The sequence below is a fragment of the Labeo rohita genome, chromosome 23 (genome assembly GCF_022985175.1).
Source record: "Labeo rohita strain BAU-BD-2019 chromosome 23, IGBB_LRoh.1.0, whole genome shotgun sequence".
Lineage (NCBI taxonomy): Eukaryota > Metazoa > Chordata > Actinopteri > Cypriniformes > Cyprinidae > Labeo > Labeo rohita.
This window is the reverse complement of record NC_066891.1, coordinates 18055142-18076902: the sequence shown is the minus strand read 5'-3', so window position 1 is coordinate 18076902 and position 21761 is coordinate 18055142. Positions and strand designations below refer to the sequence as shown.

The following is a 21761-nucleotide window of genomic DNA, read 5'->3' as shown; positions in this document are numbered from 1 at the left end:
GATCAGTGACATTGTAAAGTTTGTAAAGTTAAGACCACTGTAAAGTTTGTTTATTTTAGATTACTTTTTTCTGTATGTTCTGAATGTAACTTTTTAAAGTTAAAAATAAAATATAAAATTAAAATAAAATATAAAATAATAAAATTAAAAATAAAATAATAATTAAATTAATAATAAAATTATAAAATGAAATATAAAAAATAATTAACTTAATAATAAAATAATACAATGTAACTTTTCCCCAAATTCATTCCCATAAGGGTAGAAACCATTATTGGTTTTGAAATGTAATTTGCTGAGTCAGTCAGTTACTCTGTGAATGTGTCTTTAAATTCAGTTGGGATTTGGAGACAAAAAGTGAATTTATATTTTATAACCATACTACTTATTCTCAGTAGGGATCATACGTTAACAAAATGGACAAGAAAAAAAAAAAAAAAAAAAAAAAAAAAACGGAACATTTATTAATTATTTTACATTTCCAACCATTCTTTGAGTTTTTATTCTTTCCAGCATTACATGAGCAGCAAAGAATGCATCTATTTAAACAGACTATACAAAACAGATAAAAAATAGAATTTTAAGGTTTCAAATGAGACTAAAGCAAACAAACTGCAAACTTCGTCAAATTTTTTTTTTCAGGTTTTGTGCCTCGTTTTAGCTGAGACTGTAACAGAGCACTTATGATTGATTTTGTAGTTAACCGATGGAGAGAGAGAGAGGGCAGAAAAGAAAAAAACATCTTGGATGCATTCCTAATGAAGACTGGCATGAGAGCAGCCAGCACTTTCTGTGTTCTTCAGCTGCTCTTAAAAGCCCTTGGGGATGTGGGATGTCTACAATAGACACTGACCACCACTCAGCTCATCTCTAACACACAGCAGAGTTAGGAACTACCCCACAAAGCACTGTAGAGGAGTTGAAGGAGTGCTGAGAGAGAGAGAGCGAGAGCATGCTGACAATGCAGTACACTGCCCAGAATCCTGATGAGGCAACAGTGAGGCTTCACTGCATTATGATCTCAAAGCCTGCCCCACCTCTCCCTCTCCAAACCTGACTCACTCCATATGTCTGAAGGGTGGATCACTCTGTTTCCCTGCCTACTTTGTTTTAGCTAGGATGTTACATAACCTTATGCATGCTGTAAACACTGATACAGATGATAAGTGTAATAATGGTCTGAGCTTACATGCACAGGCAAATTAATGGAAGTTATTTATGAGTTGGGAAGTTGTAATTATGACATCAGGTGTATTTACGCCACATTGGTCATAGTAGGGCTATGCGATAATGACTAAATGATAGCTTGATATTTGCTGGAATTTTGTTGATAACGATAATTATACAATATTTTGTTGAGCATGTTATTGTGCTTGTACCTTGGCAGGTTAGGATTGCTGTGGTCAGCTTTTGATATTCTTCATATTCTATTAAGCAATTAGTTTGCATGAGTTACAGAAATTAACTTTTTCAGTTGATTTTTACGGTTTATGGGCATTTTTACATTTATAAGGCCAATTATAAAATATACTTAAATAAACCTGAAATTGCCAGTGGGTGGCAGCAGATCACTGCATTAGTGAATCATTGAATCATTCATTCAACAGATTCACTCAAACAGTTGATTGATTCACTAACTAAACACCGTTGTGTGTTGCTTAGAGATGCAAAACAGTTCTGCTGTGGCTTTGTTTGCAACTATTTTTGTTGACGAAATTGAACAAAAACAGGAATAGTTGTGTCTAAAGTGTAAGTCATTTAATATTAACTTATTGTTTATTGAGTCAAATCAATATCACATGGGCAATCGTGCTGATATTTGGAGAAAACACTGTTCTCTCCGTGTTATATTAAAGGAGTAGTTCACTTCCAGAACAAAAATTTACAGAATGTACTCCCTTGTCATCCAAGACGTTCATGTCTTTCTTTCTTCAGTTGTAAAGACATTATATTTTTTATCCATATTATATTATATTATCTCCATATAATGGACTTTTATGGTGCCCATGAGTTTGAACTTCCAAAATGCAGTTTCAATGGCTTCAAAGGGCTTCAAATGATCCCAGCTGAGGAATAAGGGTCTAATCTAGCGAAACGATTGGTCTTTTTCTAAAAAAAACAAAAAAAAAAACAAAAAGTAGTATATGCTTTTTAACCTCAAATGTTCATTTCGTCTAGCTCTGCCATGTGCATGCATACTCTGTGCGAAATCAAAATCGTCTTACATCGCTGTTTTACCCTTTTTGTAAAGGACGTTTGACCTTCTTTGTACGTTCACTTTGTAAACACTGGGTCATACTTCTGCAGCGATGTAGGTTGATTTTGAAGTTGGAGGAGAAAATGAGATTTGAGTTTTTCGACATACCCTAACTGTCTTGAACCGAGTGCACAGATTGTGCATGCGCATAGCCAAAGCAAGATGGTGATTCCCCTTGTCTAAAACAAATTCAACTATACTTCTAAAAAAATACAAGTACAAAAATACAAGTACAAAATGCACATCAGTGTTTTTTGTTGCCTTTTTATATTTTTATTTTATGAAGGTGCTCTTATTGTAATTGTACAATATTATCATATTTTGTACATGCTAGTTTTATCGTAAATGAAAATAATAATGCTTTCATTCATATGAACACATTTATCATCAATACAGACACTGGATCTGTTGTGTAATCTGAAATGTTGAAAACTAGTTCTTCATTTTGCATTCTAACATTTCTTTGTACTACATTCAATTATTAAATGATTTAATTGATTCTGTTCTTCAAAATCCTAAAAGAGCAAAAGTACTTTAAATCCTAGATTTTTAATGTTGCCTCGGATTTTAGGACCCCACAGGATGTAAACATTGAACTGCTGCTCTTGAATCATGATCAAATATCACTATGCCTCAAAATCCACTGAAATTCTGGTTTTGTTTTTGAAATAACTTGCTGAGTCATAACCCCTCTCTCTCTCTTTCTCTCTTTCTCTGTGTGTTGCTCATATCTGAGTGTGTATTGCAGCCAATACTATCCCCTCCCCCCATACTTTGCCACCCGTAACAGCATGAGACAGCAGAAATGTGAGCTTGATATTATAAATCTAACTTTCATTCCCTTGTTCTCTTCCCTCTTTCACTTTCTCACTTTTTATTTTCTCTCCATTTTAAAATACCACAGAAAGCACGTATCCACTGGCTAAATGTCTTATAACCGAGTTGTTATTCAGCAGCTTGTCATTCGCTGTAGGACGTTAAACTGAAGAACATATGCAGGACAATACTGGCAGCTATTATGTCACATTAATGCTGCCTTACGTTTGTAACCACCTATAAAGAAGTAATATAATAATATAAAGTAATATTATGTATTATCACAATTTAAAATGACTCATTTTAATTCATCCTGTGATGCAAAACTGAATTTTCAGCATCATTACTCCAGCCTTCGGTGTCACATGAACCTTCAGAAATTATTCTAATTTGCTGATTTGCTGTTCAGTAAACATTATTACAAATTGTAAAATGTAAATACATTTACCGTAATACTTTATATTAATTTTGGCATGTCAAATTCCAAATAGTTGTATCTAGTTAAAGGCCAAACAATAAGCCTCGCTGTCAACACATACTTTTATGTGTAATGTATAGTATGTCATGCATAAAGTCACTCTCTCTCTTCATATTACAAATGACTTCATGTGTTTGTGTGCAGCATTTAGGTCATGCAGGATGATTACTAACTCAAGCCACCTGGCCTCTCAGAGGACACCTTTAGCAAACACATCGAGGGCCAGATTGTAGCTGTTGTCTCTGTCACATGGACATCCAAAACCAAAGGGTTAGCCATCAGATTAAAGGGTTGGGTGTCCTGATATGAGTCGGATTCCGATACAAGAGTCGCGGGACGTGATGCGATAAAGACTGATAAAACGTACCTAATTGTTGGTGTAGATTTCAGGTGGTTGTTTTAGGTTCTTTAGGGCATGGCACAGGATTTAGGTGATTTCACAGCTGTTTATGGGAAAAATTGTAACCATGTTACTGTAACTGTATCATTGTAAATAGCAACTTTAATGCTGTTCTCTGCATTATTTTCTTTCCTCAACATAGTTTTACTGTATTTTTTTTTCTTAGGATATAAGTAGGATACAAAATCTTATTTAAACCTGAAAATCAGAGGATAGTTTTATTATATTTAAACATAGACAAATCAGAATCAAGTTTTCCAAAAAGGAGAAAACCCCAATGTATATGACCCCACAATCTTCCCCGTTCTCTGCTGTAATGCTGTATGGCTCTGCAGTAGGATCGGTACACCACGTGCCAAACAGGGCTGTGTAAAGTGTCGACCCTACACTTTCTCTCACTTCTCTTGCCTGAGTGTTTTATCTCCGCAGTTTATAATGTACTGCTGGTAAAATTCTGCCAGGCTGGAGACGGGCCAGTTGGCCATGCGGTAAGAGCAGACAGCAGGTGGACCTCATCAGGCTTTCAACAGAGTCATGCTTGTTCAGTAATATTCTGAGTTCGCTCATGCTGGAAACAACACACAGGGATTACAGTTTGACACCTCATGGAGTTATTTGGCATTGTTGTTTTAAGGTACATTGATCAAAAGTTTGCCATTTTGTGATATGCAGTGATCATTCTTGTGCCAGTTTCCAATCCATGAATGAACAAACAGGGTACACCTTTTTTGTTCTTTTGAAGGTTGGTAAAGCATTACAGGCTCAAATCCTGTGTTTTTATATTTTTGTGTGAATTGGATATTGATAAACTGTTATTTAATTAATCCCAAAAATACTGTAAGAAAGCAACATCATTTTTTCATCTGATATTGACACTAAGGGAGTTACATGACTTACGTAAGTTTTAAATGACATAGTTTAAACTATTCAGTTCTGTTACCAGAGTTATTGTAAGGAAAATAATGCAGTTTTTACTGAATTTATTGAAGGTTTATTACTAAAAAGCACTTTGATTTAATAATTTACGATACATTTGCCATTACTACAGCTCTGTTAAGTTATATACATATATATATGATATTTTGTTTATTTTGTGATTTGTTTAATGATTATTGGTTAAAAAATGACAGGAGACAGAATATACACAGATACACTACTAGTCAAAAGTTTTTGAACAGTAAGATTTTTAATGTTTTCTTTAAAGAAGTCTCTTCTGCTCACCAAGTCTGCATTTATTTGATCCAAAATACAGCAAAAACAGAAATATTGTGAAATATTTTACTATTTAAAACAACTGCATTGTATTTAAATATATTTTAAATTGTAATTTATTTCTGTGGGTTTTTTTTTTTAAAGCTAAATTTTCAGCATTATTGCTCGAGTGTCACATGATCTTTCAGAAATCATTCTAATATGCTGATTTGCTGTTCAAGAAACATTGTTGTTATTATTATTATTATTATTATTATTATCAATATTTAAAACAGTTTAGTACATTTTTCAGGATTCTTTGAATAGAAAGATCCAAAGATTAGCATTTATCAGAAATAAAAAAATAAAAACATTTATTTAGCAAGGATGCTATTGATCAAAAGTAATGATAAAGACATTTATAATGTTACATTTTATAATTTATAATGTTACAAAATATTTCTATTTCAGATAAATGCTGTTCTTCTGAACTTTCTATTCATCAAAGAAACCTGAAAAATATTCTACTCAGCTGTTTTCAACATATTAATAATTTTTGTTTTTTTGAGCAGCAAATCAGAATATTAGAATGATTTTTTAAGGACCATGTGACTGCAGTAATGATGCTGAAAATTTAGCTTTGATCACAGGAATAATTTACGTTTTAAAATATATTAAAATAGAAAGCAGTTATTTTAAATAGTAAAAATATTTCTCAGTAATACTTTTTTTTTTTTTGCTGTATTTTGGATCAAAAAATGCAGGCTTTGTAAGCAGAAGAGAATTCAAAAAAAACATTAAAAGTCTAACTGTTCAAAAACTTTTGACTGGTAGTGCATGATTGTAGTTCACACTGATTTTAATAATGTCCCAAATTGTATTTACTGGGTTGCAACATTAAAAACGTAATATAAATGTAAAACAACTTAAAGGCTCTGTTTTGTACCCTATTTGTGCCAGTCAGTGGTCATACAATTTTCCTTGTGTTCACTGTTGTGGAGTTCATTTATTTATTTATTTATTTATTATAAAAGATGAAGACTCATTGACCTCGCTGTTATGTCCGTAGTAGTTCAAATATTATGAGTACTACGTTAGCATATTAGACATATCACTGCTAATAGAGGACATTTAGGACTGTTCTTTCTGAAAATCTGCATTTTTGTGGCCTCTAACCTCTGAATTCATGCACTAATGAGATAGAGATGTGTTAAGTGACTCCTGGGGCTGAAATTCACTGCTGTACTGAATTCTAATAGGTTTTTAGGTTAGTTACCCCATACTGCATCACTTAATCATCAGTGTACTTGTAAGCTCAGCTATTTATGGCACACATCATTAATGCTAAAATATGCATTAGCATAGTAGCTAAATAAGTTATCAGTAGGTCACTCCAGCACCAAGATGTGCAGAAATCAATTAAAATGTGTTTTCTTTTCTCCGAAAACCTACTATCTTTTCTCTATTTAATGTCCTTAATGTTTGCTTTTCAAGAACAACAAAAAAATTAAGTCAGCATAACATCATGTTTAGTTTGGCTTAGAAAAAGTATGCTTTCAGAAGCAGAATCATACTGATTCAGAGATGTACAGTATAAGCAACTTAGTGTTTCGGTTGATTTCCAGAGTGCTTATGTACTGTAAGTTCCCCATGAGGTGTACAAAACAAATAGTGGCGCCACCTCCTGGCCTTGCACTGTTTTACTACTTTTATTTTCTTTTTAACAGACCTATTTTTTCTGTGTTCTGTGCAGAAGCTGAGAGTCTGAGTGAGAGCTGTCAGCTGCTCTCTCCTCCCTCACGGCTCCATGTACCCTGAACCCAACACTGATTCCCCTGCTCGTCTCTCTACGCGGCAGACTGGATCCCCCTATACGTGAGCAGAACCTTCTCACTCCAAGAGAGCAAATAGTTTACTGATAAATGAAAAGGCTTCTCTGTATTTATATTATTCTTACCCACCTCCACTAAATAAAGTTTGAAAAGTACAAACTAAGTTGTACTAACAGTCGTTTTTTTCTTTTTTTTGCTGTTACTGTAGAGCGAGATATGGAAGTCCAAAGAGGCAGCTGCAGTTTTACAGGTACTGTACATCTGCCCTTCATGTGTAAATATAGCCAGCTCTCTACAAGATTACATAAAACGCTTTCATCCATAGCACTATACAGTAGAGTAAAATGCAGAGACGGTCCCCCTGAAGTATCCTGGAGTTAAGTGCCTTGCTCAAGGACAATGGTGATGCAGCAGGATTGTAAAATCAGTAACTCTCCACTTTCTAACATGTGCTGAGACTGAAACTTTTGTGTTAACAGCAGATATTTTTAACTGTTTGTAGGGCTGGTGATATAGTTTAAAAATATATCTTAGGGGGCATTTTCATCTAATCTGAGAAAACTATTTATGCAGCGTTTTGGAGGCTTGAAAGTGCAGGTTTTTGAAAACAGTACTGTTGCTACAAAAACACAGTTTTGTGAAAACGATGAAGTCATGCACACACATATTACGTGTTCAGTCTATAGGTATGTGTGCAGACGTGTTAGTGTTTCTTCACAAACTATAATTGGCCTACCATGCATAGTACATTGTTTTTAGCCATTTTTGTAAATGGGGATTGTTTTGACAATGTTGCCGTCTGTACGCTAAAACTTGCGTAGGGAAAACTTTTCTGTTTTTAGTACACTGTTGTGTAAATGTACTTGTAGTATTTTGTAGTTTTTATATTTGGTATTCATTGTACTGTATATGTTGATTTTTGCTTGGAAATTGCTTAAAAGGCTTAAAAATTTACTTTGGTCAGAGGAACCATATTTTCAACCTAAAATACATTATTGCCAAATTGATGCAAGTAGGAAGCACATACAAGAGGTGGGGGATATGACCAAAATCTTATATCATGATATGAATAATTTTATTTCATGGTAATGATATATATCACAATATAGTTATTTTTGCTTTAAAAAAGGTCCTTATGATATCAAATTTTTGATACCATAGAAATTTCATAATTCTTGTCACCAGTGTCAATATCACAAAAAAAAAATACTAGACTACTTAAAAAACAAAAACAAAAACAAAAATTACACCATGGTCTGTCTGAATACTCAATTCTGATTGGTTGGCAGGTATGCATTAAAACCGTTTAATGCACAGGTAGTCAGTTTAATCACTGTTCTGTATTAATGTGTTGCTTTAATTAATGCACACAAACCCACACACACACAGAGAAAGATATATCGCAGATTGCGCTGTGCATACACAGAAACTTGTTGTCAGCACTGCCCTGCAACTTATATTAATAAAATAGCTCAGATATAGATCGCTACATTATGTTCCTCAGCTACGAGGTGGTAAATTTGCTGTTTTTGAAGTTACACAGCCTCATTGTTTATACACACACACACTGTTCTCTCTCTCTCTCTCTCTCTCTCTGTGTCTGTCTCGGTCGATCGATAATTAATTGAAATATGCTATAATTCATTTAAATAAATGTGATCTTACTGCACTATCTCTGTGTGTGATGATTTCATCAGTGCCCGTCTGGTAAAATATTGCGCTGCAAACATCATTAACAGCTTTAACTTGTCAATGCTGGCAATGACCATGGTATAAGCGGGATAATGCACGGCTAGCTGTGCATTATACAATTTTATTGCATGATGTGGAGGCCAAGAACCACCCAACGTGAATTATAAACTAATTACAAGCAACAGGACAAAAAACTACATTAGAACAAATGAATAAATAAAGCTACATATATTGTACAAAGTAATCAAATATAAAAAAACAACAAAACAAATCATATTCATATCACTGTGTAAATTAAATAGATTTCTACTTGTTAAAGTAACAAAAGTGATTAAGTCAAGAGCAGTGAGAGATTTTCTTTTCTTTTGTTGTTTGATTAACATGAATGATAGACAGCTGGAATATTTGGCCACTGTCACTTTAAGAGCTAGCTGGATCCACTTTACTGTTACACATTTACTGTCTTTTCTTTCTCAGCTGTTTGCTTTCACTTAAAATCTAAATTACTGCTTACAAGAATACTTGCAAAGACAGACATTTTGACACATACGAGTGCTTATAGAACAAGGCTTATAAAGCAGCAAAAACAACACTTGTTCAATACTTCCGCACTCTATGAGCACCGTCTTTACATATGTGTGCCTCTCTCACAGTGCATGCATATAGCGAAATGAGTTCTCTTTCATTGCAGATTGCTTAAAATCACCTTTAAACCGCAATGCTTAAAAACACGTGCAAAAAAAAGTTTTCGTGACCATGTACACTCTTAAAAATAAAAGTGCTTTAAAAGATTCTTCACAGCGATGCCATAGAAGAACCATTTTTGGTTCCACAAAGAACCATTCAGTCAAAGGTTCTTAGAAAAGGACCATCTCTTTCTTACCTTTTTATAATCTGAAGAACCTTCTTTCGCCACAGAGAACCTTCAGGTTCTTCAGACGTTAATGGTTCTTTATGGAACTATTTAGACAAAAAAGGTTCTTCTGTGGCATTGTGAAATGCCTTTATTTTTTAAGAGTGTAGTGCAGCAACATAAGTGTGTAACTGCGACCATAGACCATAGTCTATAATCTCTACCAGTTGACAAATTTCTACTGGTACCAGTACTGTTCCAAAGTTTGTGGTCAGTAAGATTTATTTAATACTCATATTCAGCAAGGATGCATTAAACTGATCCAAGTACACTGTAGAAAACAATCTGTTGAGTCAACCTAAAATAATTTGTAACCTGGCTGCCTTAAAATTTTAAGTTCAGTCAACTCAAAAAAAAAAGTTTATTCAACCTGAAATGTTAAATTATACTAAGTGACAACTTAGATATTTGATTTGAATCAACTTGAAATTTTAGCTGGGTTACTTACCCATCTGTTACGTTTAGCAAACACGAATATCGAAGTTGTTACCTAGTACAACTTAACATTTCAAGTTGACCAAACTTATTTTAGTTGACTTAACTTAAAATTTTAAGGCAGCAGGGTAACAAATTATTTTAAGTTGACTCAACAAATTGTGTTTTTTACTTTTTACAGTGTAACAGTGAAAACATCTGCAATGCTAAAAAATATTTATATTTCACATAAATGTTATTCTTTTTAACTTTCTAATTAACAAGGAATCCTAAAATCCTAAAAAATTATGGTTTTTACAAAAAAATATTAAGCAGCTGTTTTCAACATTGCTAATTTTAAGAAATGTTTCTTGAGCAGCAAATCAGCATAATTAAATGATTTCTGAAGGATCATGTTAGAATAAAGACTAAAAAACAATTAAAGATGAAAATTCATCACCAGCGACTTCTTGCATAATCTTTAAAGAATCTTACTGACCCCAAACGTAAACTTTGATTTAAAAAAAAATCTCTATTTTAATCTTGTCAGAGTGATCCTGTACCTCATCCTGTCTCTGTTTAGCTATTCCTGACATAAACATCCTTCCACAAAGCCAAGATGTAGTGTAACTATTTTATAATGAGTACTGCTGCTGAGTCATTTGAGAGAACATTGAACTTACTCTTACAGGCGATCTGGTTTCACACAAGAGACGGAGGAACGCAGACTCAAACTGGCCTATGAAATGAGTTATATATTTAGACTGGATGTGACATCACAGGCAAATGGTGTATGTTAAATAATAGATGCTACTGTTTTAAGGCAGAGTCTTTAGTCACAGGGAAATGAAGGAAACAGCCACGTTCGCAGCATTGTCGAAACTGCCTGGTATGGAGAACTGTAATTAAAACAAGAGCAAATAAGCTACTGTGCTTGTACATTAAAAGCTAATGTGTCTCCTGTTGTAATGGGCAACTGAGAACAGCACTCAGCATCTACTGTGTGAACAAGTTTATGGTCTGCTGGGTTTGACTTCCACTTGAATACCTAACCTCTTTCTTGCTCTCTCATTCGCATCCCTATGGTCCTGAATCTATTGTCATCATTATCTAAAGTAGAATATCTGCACTTGAAAACAATGACACATGCATCACTTCTTTATGATTTGTGACATTTGCATTAATAAATTATTTGTAGCATCTTATTTAGAGTTTATCCTATGTGTGTAGAGCTTTACTGTGTGTACCGAAATGTTGTTTTAAACTTAAATTTAATTTATTATTTTTTAATTTATTATTTTTTTAATTATTTAAATGTATAAAAATATTTTAATTATTCATTTTAAAATATTGAATTAGTTTTAATTCCATTCCATTTTATTTTTTGATTTTTATTTTATTTTAGTTTAGTTTAGTGATTATTTCCTCACTATACACTGAACAAGGTAATATGCAATGCTTTTTTTTGTTCTTCATTCTGCTTGAGATAGCTGGGTTGTACTTTTCAATTTTGCACTCGTACGAAACAGAGAACAAGCAAAAATGGCTTTTAGTACACTTTCTTGTGGTACAACATCAAAGGCTTTTAGAGCAAAAGCTGTCTTGAATAATTCATGTTTGCAGAGCATTCTGGCACTGCGATAGGTTCGCAAAACATTCTCTCTGTGACATTCGCCGGAGTGGGTGGTGTCTGATGTTTTTGAGGGGTGGAGCTTTTATTTTGCTTTCGTTAATTACTAAGACTCATGATCCAGAGCCTCTCACTTTAAGGAGGAAAACGGTAGTCTTCTTTAGTGTACTGACCACCATTAAGCTGTCAGATGAGCAGTGTAGTGCAAAACCCGTACGTGACTCGACCTCCGAGGAATCGCGTAAGTACAAGGCTGGTACTTTAGCTGAACATGGGTCCCGCTTGAGGATGTTGCATGGTGATCCCGCTCACACCCACAGTCCTTTCTCAGGTCCTGGTATGATGAGAGAACGGAAAGAAGGGCTTAGATTCACAGACTGTCTTGGTCTACTATAAGCTACTGCATCATTATGTTTTAGTTATAAGCGTAAAGAAGGTAGATTCGCCTGAGTCACTTTCTTCAATCCATAGAGCTTTTGCAGGGTAGAGAGATAAACTAAGTTGTGGAGAATGAGTAGAATTGGTGGATTTTATCTCTTACTTGATGTATTGTATTTGATGAGATGTAACAAAATGTCGTTTTGGACCAGGGTTGCTTCTTCAGAGGACTAGAGATTCACATGAGATGTGGATTCTAATGATCAGATCTGAACAAGCATGATTGCCTGTACTTGCTGTCCTGCCCGCAGTGACACTGTTGGCATTTTGTGACAGGTGTTCTTCATAAAATGTTCTGCTTTGAATTCAACGGTCATAATTAATAATAAGAAAGCATCTATTTTTAATGTTGTTACATGGATGTTTGTTGAGTAAATTATTCAAATATGTCCTAGGTATGCACTTCCGTGCACAAGGGGATCTTGTGTATTGTTTTAAATGGATTTCTGTTGTCATTTGTCAGCAGAACACCAGTCAGTTTGACATTGTTTGAGCAGTGACTATTTTCAGCGTTTTTCAAGTCTTATAAAGATTTAGATCTGTGATTATTAGTTGAATATTCATCAAAACCACAGATAAGCAGCACCAGACAGGGTTTCTGTGGGTCTTAAAAAAAGTCTTAAATCACTTTTCTTCTAATTAAGGCCTTGAAAAGGTCTTAAATCAGAGCGGCAAGTCTGAAATTTATATGATCATGGCATTCATTTTCGTGAGGGATTGTTTCCTTGTGTTTCATTTTAAAGTGAAGTGAAAGCATAATTTCTGTCCTACATGGCTTAGGTCGCTCAATATTCATTAAACAGTATGCGGTAGATGGCGGTATGTGCTGCTTCATCTGTCAGTCACCCAAAGAAGAACTTGTCGTTTCGATTTTTTTTATAGTAATAAAAATCATTTAGTTCAGTTAGTGAACAGACAATACAATTAAAACCGAACGTGGCTGCTCAATGCAGTGTGCCAAACAACAGTCGCATCACAAATCAGATTTCTTTTATCACCTGAAGAGAGTAAGTCGAGCTGACTGACAAGAAGAGAGAGGTGAGAAAGACAAGACCATGGCGGAAGTGTGTGTGTATATATATAAATATATATATGTGTGTGTGTGTGTGTGTGTGTGTATATATATATATATATATGTGTATATATATATATATGTTTTTTTTTTTTTTTTTTTTTTCCCGAGTCCAATAAAGTGGCGTTCCAGTAGATGATATAAGACAGTCTTGTGAGAACAAAACCAGTCTCTTCTTGGTTTATCAAAATTCTCAGACTTTTTTTCTTAACAAATCCTTGTTTTGTACTTCTAGTTTGTGATCGTTGTTTTGCTTTGCTCTATCCACTGCACTTTTGCGTTCATCACTTCCGCATTCACCTACGTCCTACGCCATCTGCTGGAACGCCACTTTCTCGTGAACACGCGTATGATAGTTGGCGGAAACTAGGGATTAAGGTTTATAAAGTTTTAAATATGGAAATTTTCTTTGATGCTCCAGAAGGAAACACAGTGCATTGAGAGCCGGGGGTGAAAACTTTTGGAATTTGTACTAAATTGTACTTAAAGGTGTCATCGGATGCTAAGTTCACTTTTTCGTGTTGTTTGAACATTAATGTGTGTTGGCAGTGTATGTACAAATCCACCCTATAATGATAAAAATCCATGCAGTGGTTTTTAATTAATCTGTAAAAATAATATCCCCTTTTTCAAATCGAGTCGTTCTCAGATGCCTGTTGTTGTGGCGTCACACCGACAGATGCCGCTCCCACGATAGTTGATTGACATGAGCTCTTACCTTAGACCAGCTGTCACAGTCCAGTAACTTTCCTTGTTTTGATGCCAGAGCAGGGATGTAAGTTAGACAAGAATATCTCCGATTGAGAGATTGAGGTGTTGTGTTGCTGGATGTAATAATGAACATAGTGGTCGTCATTTACTCCCGACAGATTACGTTTGTTTGTAAATGGAATGCGCCTCCCGATCTACACATATCCGTCTATGTTCGTGTGAATCATTCATGATCCAGCTTCACTTACAGCAGAAGTGAGTATAAGCGTTTTTTTATGAATCTTTGCGATCGCCTTTCCTTATAACGTGGTAGTTAGGTAGTTTAGCGGCTAAATGCGGCTAAAGTAAACAAGATCGTCTTTCCACAGGGAGAAGAGAGGGGCGGGTTGAGCAGAGCTCATTTGCATTTAAAGGAACAACCCCTTAGAATGAGATGATTTTTGCAGAGCTGATTTTGTCAAGGTAAAAAGGGTGTTGTTTTACAAAACCACTGAGAATTTTTAATCAAAGTATATTGGAGACTTTTCATTAAGACCCTAAAGAATCATATCAACTATCATATCAAATCATAACAAAAATGGGCATCCGATGACCCCTTTAATTTGTTTTCCAGGAAACATGCAAGTATCTTCTGTTGCTTCCGAAGGGCATTACTAGATTAAAAAAAAAAGATATGTCAACAAAATAAGAAAAATTTGGACATCTTCATCTTGTTCAAAAGTTTTCATCCTCTGGCTCTTAATGCATCAGTGAGTGTTTGAACCTTTTTTAATAGTTGTGTCCATTAATTGTCCTCAATGTGAAAATATGCATCTCAAAATCATACAGTCACTGCTGGAAAGGGTTAAAATGTATAAAACTGCTGGAAAACTGAAGAATCTGCAGGACCTGGAGGGTTTTTCTGAAGAACAGTGCTCAGTTTAACTGTTCAGAACAAGGGACTCATGAACAACCATTATTCACTGATTCACTTGACCAATTACCAATCAATGCTTAAATTTGTTCAGTCTGTGGTGTAAAAAGGTCACATTAGCAATTAAAGAAAAAACACATAAGCAAAACATGGTCAGGTCTAAATAATTTTTGGTCCCTTTTTTTTTTTTAACCAATTTTACTGGTAATCCAGTGTATGAAGACTTTTTGGGTATAATGTGTCACAGTTTACTTTATTTTGCTATTCTCACTTACATAAATGAACCCACTAGTAAAAAAAAGATCAAAAATTATATCTGTTGTCTGAATAATTTTTGGTTTGACTGTAACAAAAATTAAATTAAATATAACTTCATTGTGTACAAGTGAATTTGTATATATATATATATATATATATATATTTTTTTTTTTTTTTTTAATATAATGTTTTTTTTTTTTTTTTCCATCACAGAGTCATTCATAGGTCCAAAAATTGTATAGTTCTATATAGTTACTATATAGTTTAAGAAAATTAGTTCATTTTCAAATCATTTTCACACAAAAAAAATATTAAAACCAATGATGTTCATTTCACTATTTATAATGATTTTTAATATACAGTATAGCAATTTATGTTTTTATGGTGGATTTCAATAGTTTAAGTTTTAAATTGTGACTTTTTAAATCTAGAAATAAAAAAAGGATCAAAAGGTTTTATATTTAGGCTTCTCATTATGTCATACTATGAGAGAAAAGTACATGATGTTTACTTTTAGGATTCTAGCCTTTGTTGGGGTCAGTGCCAGTCTATTTTTTGACCGTCATACGTTAGAAGGCTGATTTAACTGACTGGATGCTGGATAGTTCTGGCATTCGGGTGCTCCAGAGCAACTGCGGCAGGCCTTACAGCATTCTTCACGCATGCCTGAATGTCCACTCACCTCTGTTGCCTGATCACGCATGTGTATAGAACAATACACATCCCATTTTACCAACACTTGGCTTTATTCTATGCAGATCATCCTGTTAAAATTTACTGTTGTGTTGGAGTCCCACGGGAGAAGAGGGTCTGGGAGGGTGGACTCTGAATGCAGTGCATGGACGTGTGATTATGGTGTTGATTGCCATGGGAGGCGGGCGCTATTTAAAGCAAGGGCTCTGACCTGCAACAGTCTGCTGGTCTCTGTCATGCCATTCGATTCACTCTTCTGTCTGTGTGCTTGAGACCCGGTCACCTGGTTGTAGGGCATGTTTGCCACTCATAGAAGCAGTCTGACTGAGCTGCGGGTCGGGCACGGCGGCCGCCGCCTCAGTCGCCAACACAGTGTCCCCTCCGAACCTCTGCAGGTCCCCAAGAATGGACCGCCGGGGAACAGCATACGAAGGAGCAGCAGCATTAGCAGCAGCAAGATGCTGTCCCTGTCTTTCAGCGAGAGCATGCGGAGCGACATCGACCGCTACCTGTCTGACCAGGGCCTGTACCCTTTGCGGCAGAGTGGGGGGGAACTGGGTGAGATTAGGAGTCTGCGTGAGGTGCGGGCCGCCGCCCAGCTCAAAAACCTGGAGGACTTTCTGAGGACCAATGGAGTGTCGCTACAGGAGTCCATCTCCTTCCAGACTGGGATGAGGTACAGGTAAGGGCCACAGAGGAAGTCCTGCTTTGAAGTCTGGGAGTTTCACAAATGGTGATTAGCTCTGATTGATGCTGGATAGAAAAATGTGGCTCCCGGTTTGATCAAGGTTGCTAATTGTTAGGGAAGATCTGCTTTCTTCATTGGTAAGTTACTAGTTGCTCTTTCAACCAGTAAGATTTTAGTATTATTTATACGTTATAGTCTGTTTTTGTTTGTTTTTTAATATTTCAAAATGGCTTTAATTTGTATTTTAGTTTAGTAAATGTTTAGTAAAAATAAAATATATAAAAATAAAATAGTTTAGTAAAATAAAATATATAAATATCTTAAAATATATTTGTATATATTTATATTTAATTATATTTTATTTCAGCTTTTTCATATGATATAATAGTATATTTTACTTTTATATTTTAATTTTAGTTTAATTGGAATCATTTTCTAATGCTGATCTCATTTTATTCATTTTTATTATTTCTAAATAGCTTTAATTTGTATTTCAGTTTATATTTATACTTATAAAATATTTATATTTTATTTTATATTACATATTTAATTATAAAAATGTATAAAATATAATAAATATATAAAAAATATATTTTCTGTTTATATTTAATCATATTTTATTTAATCTTTTTCATGAGATATAATGGTATATTTAAAATGAGTTTTTATTTTTATACTTTAAATTTAATTTGACTAATTATGCTGTTCTCAATTTATTATTTTTTATATTTCTAAATAGCTTTAAACTGTATTTCAGTTTAGTTTTAATAATTTTATTAGTATTAAAGTATTAGAGTTTTTATACTTATATTTTATTTTGACTACATATTTAATTATAAATGTACAAAATATATAAATATACTAAAATATATAATTTTGTAATTTTCTTATGTTCTCAGTTTATTCGTTTTTTTCAGTATTTCTAAATAGCTTTAATTTGTATTTCAGTTATTAGAGGGATTTATATTATATTATTATATTTATATTATAATATATTATTTATATTACATATTTAATTATAAAATCTATAAAATATATATAAATAATCATATGTTATATATTTATATTTAACTATATTTAGTTTTATTTCATTTCAGCTTTTCATGATATATTTCTAATTGGTTTTTATTTTTATATTTTAATTTGAGTTAAATTTGATAATTTCTTATGCTGTTCTTATTTTATTAGTTTTTAAAAATATATTTCTAAATAGCATTAATTTGTATTTCAGTTTAGTTTTAAGCATTTTAGTACTTTAAATTGTCAGATATGAGAGGATTATTATGTATTTTATTTTTATATTTAATTATAAAAAATAAATGTATAAAATATAATATAGAAATATAATAATATATTTTTATATTTAATTATATTTTCTTTTATTTCAGCTTTTACAATTACCAAAAAATGTAAAATAGTTTTATTTACAGCACTCACCCTTTTTCGATTAATGTTTTCTAGCGTGGTAATGCTGGTCTGTTTAACAGGAAAGTAACCTTTTTGATAATCATTTTGACACCAATCTTCATGGTTGTCTTACTGCATACATATTGGTCTATTAGCCTATTGGTTGTCACTTTGGAGGTGCAGTGGAGTCTTGTTTTGGCCCATGTTTTGTGTATCTAAGCCACTCGGACAGAATAGCAAGTGTTAAGCAGAGACTGAAGCGGCTCTGGACCAGCTGTGTGATTTGGATTAAGTGCTTTGCTTTTATAAGCCGTCGGGAGGGCACTGGTCCCACAATGGCCTGTGGCTCTATAAAAGACTGTCCTGTCAGCAACAGATCAAGCATATCAATATATCTATCAGAAATAATACTTAGAAATGGCATGTGTTTTTGTAAATGAAGCATTGCAAGCAGTGTTGCCAAGTCCATGGTAATTGGGCTACATTAATACTGTTGACATGGGTTGAAGTGACCCCAGTGATGTCTTATTTACCTCCTGAAACGCAAATTTACCACTGGAACCTTGACAAAAACAAAACATAACAAAAAAAATGTGTATTTTATCCCCTAGAATGCTTTTTTTTTTTTTTTTTTAAGATTTATTTTTGGCCTTTTTGTTTTTATTATGATAGGACAGATCAAGAAGTGGGAGAGAGAAGGGGGCGGGATCAGGAAAGGTTCGAACGGGATTCGAACTCGGGACGCCCCGTAGTGCAACAGCGCTGCATGTTGGCGCACTGTCCACAAGGCTATCGTCACAGGCGTGATCGGGCTAGTTTTGAGTAGCAATTTGTGCGGGTTGTTGTGAAAACCTGGCAACCCTAATTGCTAGCCATTTTTTATTTAATGCTGCAATGGAAACACTTTCCAGTTTCATGTTAATTAATTTAAGCTAATGTTAACAAATGATACCGTATATTGTTGCCGTTTTATATATACTATTGTTCATTAATTATATTTGTTCATAATACATTAAATAATAACATGACAAATAAAGGCACCCCTTTGGCGGCTTTTGGAATTTGAGAGACCTAATGTTTTTGCACTGATGATCAGGGACAGTTGGTGTTGTAGAATGTCAGCAGTCTGTGTCTGTGTTTTTCAGATTAGTTTAAGAATGCTCAGTGTGTCACAGATAATTTCACATATAAATTAATTACAGAAGATAATAGCACAACTAATTACAATGACTTTAAAAAACGCAAAAGGTATGGCTCAACATGATCTGTGCTGAATCTGCATCGATTAATCAAGCATCAGCAAGTTTGCCAAGTGAAAAATACAAATGATCCTTGTGCTAAAATGTCAAGTGTTTACAGTTTTCACACTTTACACAAGATAATTTCCTAACAGTGTTGATATTCACAGCCTGGCATGTTGTTGCTGAATTGATGAAAGCGGTTGTCTATTTTCTACCTGCCACATGCTCTCATACATCTATATCGGTCTATTTAAACACTAAGTCCATCATCAACTTCCTTTACTGCCTTTTTAGCTTGTGTGGATTTAAATAGTCTCTGTGTTGTCATGTCTAAACAGTCCCAAGACCTTTACTAGCGGCTTTTCATGTCACAACTCACGTCTATTCAGGTCCAAACATCTTTTAAATGTAAAAAGATGCTTTTGGGTTCAAAAAGTGTAGTTACGGCATTTACCAGCAGGGGCAAACTGGATCATGCTAACTGGTTAAGTTCTGTCGCTTTTGGTGAGAGGGTGCTCGCTGCAGAGCCAGATGGGAGGAGCTGGAGCTCCAGCTCCCCCTCGCTGGAGGTAATGGGTGGAGATAGACACCTAACCACACCCTAACCCTACCCCTTACCCTATCCTAAACCTAACTCCACCTATTAGTTCACGCAGAGGTGGAGCTGGACTTCCGGAGAGGGGGAGCTGGAGGCCATTCGGCTCTGCAGTGAGCAGTACTTGCTTTTGGTGGCACTAAGGTAATGAACTGATGTGCCAGGTATGTCCACCAGATGGCAGAACGTGCACATCATCTTGGCATCGTGTGCTGTGAAGTCTGTTAAAACAAGACTTACCAGTCCATCTGTAGTTACTGTCTTCATTTGTCAAGTTCAGTTCTCATAGAATTACATATTTATAACCTTTACATTTTCAGATGACATTTTTATGGATTTAAGACATTCGGTTCTACCGTGATTCATTGTTTGTCCCAGGATCCCTCTGTAGTCCGATAGCACAATGCAATTAGCTGTCATCCCAAGACTCCTGGACTTGAATGTAATCAGTTAACCGTACAAGAGTAATAATTAATAACTAATTAAGTGCCGTGCAGGAGGGAGTCGGAGGCTCTGCCTCTGCCTCTGCCTCTGTCTCTCTTTCGTTCTGTCCTCCAGAACTAATGAGGCAGGCCTCTTTTCTGCTCTACTTCCTCTTCAATTAAAGGCCGCCGCTCATTCTGTCTCTTTGTTTTTTCCTTCTGTGTTTCCCTTTTATTTTTATGCGGTGTTTCCCCTTAGGGAATGTACTCTGGATTAAACATGCACTTACATAATTCAGCCTAGATTATGCATAAATACATAAATGCACATATTTACACAGGGAGCCAAAAGTTTGGAATAATTATGATTTGTTTAATGAAATCAGCATGTTAGAATGATTTCTGAAGGATCATGTGACACTGAAGACTGGAGTAATGATGCTGAACATTCAGCTTTGCCAGCACAGGATTAGATACCATTTTAAAATACATTCAAATAGAAAGCAGTTATTTAAAATTGTAATAATATTCTACAGTATTACTACTGCAGCCTTTGTGAGCATAAGAGACTTCTTTCAACAACATTTAAAATCTTTATTCCAAACATTTGGTTGGCAGTGTATATACATACATGTCATGTTTTTGTATTTGTTATGTCCCATTTTAACGCAGCAGCACTCAAGCTGTATAAACTTTATGATTTGAGAATGATCCTTTTGTGCTTCAATGAAAGAAAGGAACAGAATTAAAAAAAAAAAAGGAGAAGAGAATAAGTGCATTAACATATCCTGCAGTCTGACATAATCTCAGTACATCAGACTAACTGGGATAATCACATTCTGGAAAAAAGAGCTTTCTGCAGGCCGATACCAAGGCCCAAAATACATGGTTCACTGGGCCTGGAATAGACGGTGCTGTAAAACTGCCTTGAATGGATTGGATTCCATCATTTCTTTGCCTTCCCTTTATATGAATGTTAGCTTTTGTGTTTGATTTATATCCCCTGTCCGTTGAAGGTCAGGAAGAAGCATGGATTCTTAGTTTCTCCCAAAGCCTCTTTCTCAACATTGTAGGGATTTTTTCCTAGGCACTTTTGCTGATTGTAAGTCTTTTTGTAAAGCTGATTGTAAAGAGTTGTAAGAAGTGCTATACAAATCGAGGTCAGAAATTAACTTTTCCATTAAGGGCCAATATTTGCCCCCAGGAATTGATTTCCAGGGGCATGTTTTACATCCGTGAGGGCAATTTTTATAATCACCTGTTATTATATTATTATCACCTATTATTATAATCGCCATACTATGTTGTCTTCAATGTCAAATACTTAAATTTACCCAATTACTTAAAGGAGAAGTCCATTTCCAAAACAAAAATTTACAGATGATGTACTCACCACCTTGTCTTCCAAAATGTTCATGTCTTTCTTTCTTCAGTCGCAAAGAAATTGTTTTTTGAAGAAAACATTTCAGGATTTTTCTCCATATAATGGACTGATATGGTGCCCCGATTTTGAACATCCAAAATGCAGTTTAAATGCGGCTTCAAATGATCCCAAATGCAGTTGTAGACAATCAGAGTAAGACAATACGAGCGTATTATTTTTATGAAAATGACCGATTGTTTCACTAGATAAGACCCTTCTTCCTCGGCTGGGATTGTTTACAACTAATCTGGGATCGTTTGAAGCCGCATTTAAAATG

General features: G+C 34.5%; 1 protein-coding gene across 7 annotated transcripts in view; it reads left to right on the top strand.

The window, feature by feature from the left end:
• Positions 1-21761, top strand: part of kcnab2b (potassium voltage-gated channel subfamily A regulatory beta subunit 2b) — a 74106-nt gene that overhangs the window by 6340 nt on the left and 46005 nt on the right. For 2 of the 7 annotated variants that reach the window (XM_051096427.1, XM_051096430.1), the window contains 2 exons: positions 6896-7017; positions 7183-7224. In XM_051096427.1, coding sequence (XP_050952384.1) covers positions 6950-7017; positions 7183-7224 — 110 coding nt within the window. In that variant the 5' untranslated portion in view covers positions 6896-6949. Of the gene's footprint in view, positions 1-6869; positions 7018-7182; positions 7225-11795; positions 11865-15966; positions 16391-21761 lie in introns of those variants that run through there. The other 5 variants (XM_051096429.1, XM_051096423.1, XM_051096424.1 and 2 more) reach the window with 5 other exon arrangements.